Source organism: Triticum dicoccoides, chromosome 6A (assembly GCF_002162155.2).
Source record: "Triticum dicoccoides isolate Atlit2015 ecotype Zavitan chromosome 6A, WEW_v2.0, whole genome shotgun sequence".
In the NCBI taxonomy this organism is placed as follows: domain Eukaryota; kingdom Viridiplantae; phylum Streptophyta; class Magnoliopsida; order Poales; family Poaceae; genus Triticum; species Triticum dicoccoides.
This window is the reverse complement of record NC_041390.1, coordinates 14,961,071-14,968,765: the sequence shown is the minus strand read 5'-3', so window position 1 is coordinate 14,968,765 and position 7,695 is coordinate 14,961,071. Positions and strand designations below refer to the sequence as shown.

The following is a 7,695-nucleotide window of genomic DNA, read 5'->3' as shown; positions in this document are numbered from 1 at the left end:
TCTCCTCCTCTATCCACTGTGTTTATGTGAGCCCGCAACTAGTTCACCGACGGGGTCGCTCGTCCACGACTCCATGCTCGTCATGTCGGACACGGCGCCACGGCCACTATCCACCGCAGTCGCCTTGGTCCGAGCACACTGCATTTCTTCTCCTCCTTCCTCTGCTAGCTCTTAGCCCCGTGTGCTAAGTGCAAGTGCTAACTCTTAATCATACCACATGCGGGCAACCAAACAATGTGTAGTTGTATGCGCCGAGACAATGCAGAAAACCAAACAACATGCGAAAATTGATCCCCTAATACAGAAAGTCCATATGCAGGCAACCAAGCAACTCACAGATGTCGCATATGAAGCTGCTTTTTCAGAGTCAGACTGGGTTGAGATGCGTATGCAATGCAGCCACTCTTCCAAACTGAAACCAAACACGCCCGTTGTCACTGTCAGCGCCAGTCGCCAGCCGCAACGGGACGACGAAGCGCAACGCGATCGACGGGCTCGCGTTTCTCGCCACTCCCGTCCCATTCCACTTCCCATCCATGCACATGCAAATGTAGTGTACTCCCTTCATTCCTAAATATTTATCTTTCTAGTTATTTCAACAAGTGACTACATACAGAGCAAAATAAGTGAATCTACATTCTAAAATATGTCTATATACATCCGTATGTGGCAGTCATTTAAAATGTCTAGAAAAACAAATATTTAGGAACGGAGGGAGTACGTTGGAAGAAGATAATCTGAAAATACAAGCGTACTTGGCCGGCACAGTACGTGTCGAGCAGCCACTGGTATATACTCCTAGTACAGTTCAAGATATCCTCTGCGATTTTATTTACCAACATTAAATTCTTACAGAATTTAAACCACAGCCAGAGAACTTGTTTTTTCTTACTGTACCAGCTCATCTGACACTTGAGAATTGAGATCGATCAACAGAAGGTCAGAAGCAGAGCGAGTGAAGAAAAAAAATGGTTTTTAATTAATTAATTTAATTTCCTAGACGCACGTACAGTACGAGATTTGATTTTCAGCTGGGCTGCGGCCGCTTGTGGAGCCTGGTGAAGGCGGTGCCGTCGCACTCGAAGTCGTCGTAGCGGCGGAAGAGCTCGGCGACGAGCATGCAGGCGGTGGCCACGACCACCTCCTTGGCGGCGCACTGCTTGTTCCCCGCCGCCGGCTCCCCCGTCTCCGGCCCGTTGGACCAGTACACGTACCGCAGCAGCGCCTCCCCCTCCGCCCCGACGAACCTGTCCGCCACGAACTCGTCCGGCCGGTCGAACACCGCCGGGTCCCGCATCGCCAGCGGCTGGTACCCGCACAGCATCTCCCCGGCGGCGACGGAGAAGCCCTCCCCGCCGTGGGAGCGCAGCACGAAGTCCCGCCGCGCGCGCCCGAACTGCAGCGGCACGGGCGGGTTCATCCGGAGCACCTCGTACACCGTGGACCGCACCAGCGGCATCCCGCGCACCGACGCGAACCCGACCTCGCCGGCGTGCCGCTCCAGCGCGGCGCGCACCTCGTCGCGGAGCCTGGCGCGGAGCGCGGCGTCCTTGCCGACCTGCAGGATGAGGAAGGGGAGGAACACCGAGAAGCCCCCGAAGGCGTTGAAGCCGAGCAGGAAGAGGATGTTGTTGATGGCGTCCTTGTCGGACATGCCGTGGTCCTTGACGCCGACGGCCACGGACGCGGCGCCGTGCTTCGCGACGAAGCGGTACAGCAGGTCATACCCCGGCTTGACGAGGATGGAGGGGAAGGGGAAGGAGTGGAGGAGGAGCTCCTCCAGCGGCTGCGGGATGGCGCCGATCTTCTGCGTCGGCACCAGCTGCAGCCCCAGCCAGACGTCCAGGATGAAGAGCCCGTAGCGGTCGACGAGGTCCTCGGCGGCCGGGTCGGCGCTGGCCACCGACCTGCACAGGAACCGGAAGATGCACTTCTGCAGCGGCACCAGGAAGCTGGCGCCGCCGTCCTTGCCCTTGCCGGCGTCCAGGTCGGACTCGATGGCGGCGAGCATGCCGTCGACGCCCTCGAGGAACTCGGGCGCCCACACGCGGGAGCTGCGGCGGAGGAGGTCCATGGCGAAGGCCTTGGTGCGCTCGTGCTCGGGCTCCTCCGTGTCCAGGTACACGCCCACGCGGGTGCCGCCCGTGAAGGAGTCGCTGGGGTTGTACGGCCCGATGAGGCAGTCGCGCTTGTCCACCAGCTCCGGGTCGAACAGCGCCGTGAAGGCGGCGGTGTCCACGATGGCGACCACGCGCGGGTTCACGCCGACGAAGAAGGGGAACGTGGGCGGGATGTTGGCCCGGAACACCGTGCTCCGGTACTGCGCGGCGCGCCGCCGGAAGAACTCCTCGGGGCCCTGGAACCAGAAGTAGTCCAGCCGGTCCCGGAGCGGGCCCAGAACGGGCGCGCCGTAGCCGCCCGGGATCGGCTTCGGCGGCGGGGTCGCCGCCGCGGTGGCCGCCGGCGAGAAGGACGGCAGCATGGCCGCCGGGGCGTATATGTACGGGCGGACGCGCCTCGGTGTGGTGGTGGCTTGCGCGAGCTGGATATCCCCAGCCCGTGTGTGGTGTTGAGCTCACTGGACCAGCTGCTCAGCCGCAGCAGCTCGGAGGAGTGGAGTGAAGTGAGCTAGTGTGGTTCACCTGGAGGAAGGGTGAGAGGTTGGCGATGTCGCGATGGAGACGCCAGTAGAGGGAGAGGATCACGTGGGCCCCCCTTGACAGCGCGCGCTCTGTCATGCAGAAAATCCACTTCTACATTGACAGCGTGGCATCTTCTCCTTGTTTGGGTAGTGTCTCCGGGCGAAAGCCTCGGTCTGTGCCAGATTGGTCATGGCGGTGTCTTTGGTGTTGATTCTCTATTGGGAGCATCGCGTGTGGAGAGTCAATAGAGGAAGAGGATCACGTAGGCCCCCCTTGACAGCACATGCTCTGTCACGCAGAAAATCCACTTCTACATTGACCGGATCCCCCAGTCAGATGGGAGGGGTGGGAGGTATGCGACGTTACTGATGAAAATCCGGCACGTCCTTGGTCGATGATGGTGGCGATGGCGTCTGTGGGCGTCGTTCCCCTTCTTGGAGGCGTCGCTGAGGTGTGTCAGCATCTCCCCCTTGTTTGGGTAATGTCTCCGGCGGTCTGTGCCAGATTGGTCATGGCGATGTCTTTGGTGTCGTTTCTCTGTTGGGAACATGGTGTGTGGAGAGTCGGCTTGGAGTATATGTGTGGTGGTTCTCTGGTGCTCGTCCCTGGCTCTAGTTGATCTTCATGGGCGCTATGTATGCAAGTTTCGGTGAGTCCAAGACGATGGTTTCTAGGGACAAATCGAGTCCCGCCATCTACCTTCCTTCTTCTCTTGGGCATTCAATGGTGGTTTGACAAGGAAAGTTCAGTTAAAGACATTTATCTTCAAGGTGACCGGTGCTTGTCAAGAGGCGGCTTGGGGATTGGTTTAGGGCAGGTCCCTTTGCGTTGTGTTTGTAAGAGTTGTGGTGGCTAATCCTTTGATTAGTTTGTGTGGAGTTCAAACTACACTTGTTGTTCACATCAAGATTATAGTCTTTTATAGTTATCTTTTGCCTTCTATAAAATATGGTATATCATTGACATATTCTCGAAAAAAACATTGACCGGATCGATACTCACATATACACATGAATGACTCCTACACTAAGAACATCTTAAATAAATCTAAAAACATATGAGCATTAGTACCAAATTTAGGACGTGGACCTGTGGGGCTTCCACCACAAATGAACTCCGGTAAAGACAGATTTTCTGGGCGGTTCATTCTTCAAACAGATTACTCAGATCTGTTAAAAAAATCTAATGAAGGATCAGGGCATGATAGATCAAGACTTGGCCAACCAGTGTAGTTCATGTTTGTTTTAATACAGTACAAATGCAAGCGTTTATATACACGCGTATACACTTATCTCTATGAATGCCAGAAGCTGAAATTCATTTTGAAGAGCGGGGGTTGTCTATCATGAAACTACATAGAACCTAGAATAGTGTTGCAGATTTTCTAGCCAAATTGTCATTCTCAGAGCATCGTACTGATCAGGATGCACCGGAGAATCTCCAGTGTCTTTTGTCTATGAATTGTAAAATTGTTCACTAAGCAATAAAGCTCTCAATTTTCTTGCACATGCATGAGTGTCCGGCTTACCAATCTGGATTAAATCTCCGTTGAGCATCTCCAATATCACTCCACGGATAATGAAAATTAAATAGTGGCCAGTAAGGTCCCCTCATTAAATATCTACAACTAGTCTCATCTTGCTTCTTAGAATTTCTTGTGTACTCTGAAATTCTCTTGGTCGGCCAGATCATAAAGCAACTCATTTAGATTAATTTCACTACGAAGAGAAGGCTTCGAGAGACTAGTTGTGGTGACATTTGACGCACTTTGCGTACGTCTAATGGGTAACCTTGATGTGCCTCAATCATTATCAAGATCTGGTGACCGATTTCTCTTTGAAGCATACGTTCCATAGCCTAGAATCAAAGTTCATGGAGAAAAACAATTAGAAAACAAGGGCAAAAAATATTCACTGTCACACCAGGCTACTAGGTTAGATAGAACATGCACAAGAGGGATGAGATGTGGCAATATTAGTTACCTCAATTTTTGGGCTACAATTTCGGCTCGCTGCCGTTGATCCACGGTGATTTGCTTGACTTTGGTGTCCGACGGCCGAGCTATAAAAAACATACGAGAGATGAGATTTAGGAAAACCAACAGACAATAGACGAGGCGTACAAGACGTGCGGCTGTCGTGCCTATACAACAGACTAATCAAGAATGGAACCTAAATTTTGTGGTATTTAAGCACCTCCTGAAACCTAAGTTACACATATAATTTTTACAAACACAAGAATGGAAAATTTCCACTTTGAATAAAAGTTTCAAAGCCTGAAATTACATATAATTGTTTCGGCAATGGCTCCAAAGAATTGCACTTGAACAACTGCACATTATTAATACTAAAAATAAGAAAGACACTTTTTTTCTTTAGAAAATTCAGGTTGAAATATGTGAAATTGAGTAGTTGCACACTCTAAAACTTTGAAATTCCACATAATGATTTTGCACAATTTTGCTCTAGTATTTGTGCAAGTCCATAGAATAAATATCGGAGAGAATAAAACTAAACGGTCAAACAACATTTAAAAATACTAAAAACAGCTCTAGCAATTCCACTTTCCCCAGTAAGTTTCCCATATTTAGGGGTGTTTGAACCAATAAACACACTCCATCGGCTTCCCTTTTCCCAAAATTTATTGGCGATCACTGGAAAAACACCCAAATCCCCCCATATGAAGGGAAACATTGCACCTACCCCAAAGATTTCCCAATATGCTTGTGGGCACAAACCGCCTGATTATTCACCCATAGGCCCGCCCACACCTATTCACCACGACTGCCTCCATCACACATCACCCCATCATCCTCATTATTGACCCATGAAGGGACTCCACCGCTCCCTGGAGTCGTAGTGGCGCGGACACCATCCGCCCGCCTCCATCTCGCCCGCCCAGGCTCCCGCCGTCCAACTACCTACCTCTGCCTAGCCCTCCCATGTTGCATCGCCTGACCTCACGTGGACCGATTTCATCGAACAGGCCGTCAGAGCTCCGCTGAGCCATTCAAGCCACCTCATGCGCACCACCCGGGCCCATGCTCCGCCATGCCGCTCAAGCTCCCTCGACGATACTGAGGGATACTGAGAGAAAAATAGACGGAATGGAAGGGGAAAATGTGTTTTGACTCACCCACATGTCATCCCCGCATGTCAACACATATTGGGGATGGGGAGGTGCCAAGCAAGCCACCCAAATTCCCCCACCCCACCCTCCTCCTCCCCCCTCCTAATTTATTGGGATAGCCTCAATAACCCCTTATTGGGGAACTACTAGAGATGCTATACCTCAAATTTATTTTTTGAGCGTTCTCTACCTCAAGTAAGGACCAAGTAAGGGACTTTGCAAAGTAAGCCATAACCAGACAAGCGGAGGGCTATTAAACAAGTGGATCCTATTCGTCAATAGCAGATAGCAATCGGGCCAGTCCAATCTTTTTTGTCGATGTTTTCTGTTCGTTGCTTTGCCGCAATTATTTTGTTGGTTTACTATTATGGTTTTTTATTTCCTTTTCTACTTTTTAATTTTTTCCTTTGGTTTTAATATGGTGAACAATTATGTAATCCATGATGAAAAATAATTTAATATTTTATGAACATTTTTTAATACACACTAAACATTTATTGTATTATATGCTGAACTTTTTTTAGTATAAGATGAAATTTTTTAGTTACAAAACGAAATTTCTTTAATACACACTAATAAAAATTTTAGTATACCGTGAACTTTTTTGATATACAGTGAACATATTTTCAAACCTATGTTGGATTATTTATAAAGTATATTTCTTATTTTTAATATTTTTTTGATATAAACCACAAAATAGAGAGAAAAAACCCTCCCATGCCAGAATGTGCCGGACCATTTTGCTTGGGCGCAGCCTCACCTATTTTATGCCAACAGGCATCTAATAGGAGGTCTCTATCAATCACTCAAGTCGTCCTATCCCATGCCAAGGGTGCTGGAAGCCGGGAAAACACGCAACAAGTTTCGATTGGTTTTCTAATATTTCATCAATTTTGAAGCAAAATTGTTATTCAAAAGATAGGGAAAAAGGTAAAAAGAATTCAAAATTGCTCATGATTTTGTGAATTATTTTAATTTGTTCATAAAATACAGAGAAAGGAAACAGTAAGATACATGGAAAAGGCAAAGAAAAAACCAAACAAAAGAAATGAAAGATGAGAATCAAACCAAAAATATACTAAAAGCATAAAAATAAAAAAAAATAGAAAAATCTAGCCAAACTATGTCGGCTCCTTTGTGTTGCAGGAAGAACAATGCAGATAATAGTAGAAAACAATCAAAAGGAACGATACGAAAGATAGCCAAGAAAATGTGTTTATGGGATGGTCCATCAATTTGCAGTGGGGGTGCGAGTTTGCTTGACACCCCCAGCCCTATGCGCGTGTAGACCCTATTTGGCGCTTATAACGCCGGTTTTAGCTATGCTTGCCAATTGGCGCAAAACCACATGCCAATATTTTTTTCATGGGCAGGGCCATTAAATATTACTCGAGCAAGACGTCGGTCCCTGTTTTGAGATGCTTCCAGAAGCTTCATGGTCAGTTTTAGGAAGCTTCTTGGAGCTTTTGGGCCGTTTCTTTATTCATTTTTCCTTTCTGCCTTTTTGACTTGGGCTTACTTCTTCCTTTTTGTTTTTATTTTTTAAATTCTTGAACCTTTTGCAAAGTGGTGAAATTTTCCAAATTCAAGAATATTAATTTAAGTTCATGAAGTTTTCAGAAAATTGAGAATTATTTTCAAATACTTGACCATTTTGAACTTTTCTCAAATTTGTAAATTACTTTTCTAAAATTCATGAACTTTTTTCAATTTCACAAACTTTTTTCATATTGATGATTTTTTAACTCATGAACCTTTTCCAAATTCATTTTTTTCCAATTCTTGATTATTCTAAAATTCATGAACTTTTTTTTCAAAATGTGAATCCTTCAAATGTACACAATTATTTTCCAATTCTTGGTCTTATTTCATATTCGTGAATGTTTTTCATGTGTGATCTTTGTTGTGATTTCATGAACATCTT

The 7,695-nt window shown here is 47.4% G+C and overlaps 1 protein-coding gene across 1 annotated transcript; it reads right to left on the bottom strand.

The window, feature by feature from the left end:
* Positions 1-802: 802 nt before the first annotated feature.
* Positions 803-2,636, bottom strand: LOC119319397 (linolenate hydroperoxide lyase, chloroplastic-like). Its single transcript, XM_037593881.1, has one exon. It carries the CDS (start codon positions 2,480-2,482, stop codon positions 1,028-1,030), a length of 1,455 nt encoding a protein of 484 aa, XP_037449778.1. The 5' UTR covers positions 2,483-2,636; the 3' UTR covers positions 803-1,027.
* Between the last annotated feature and the right edge of the window lie 5,059 nt (positions 2,637-7,695).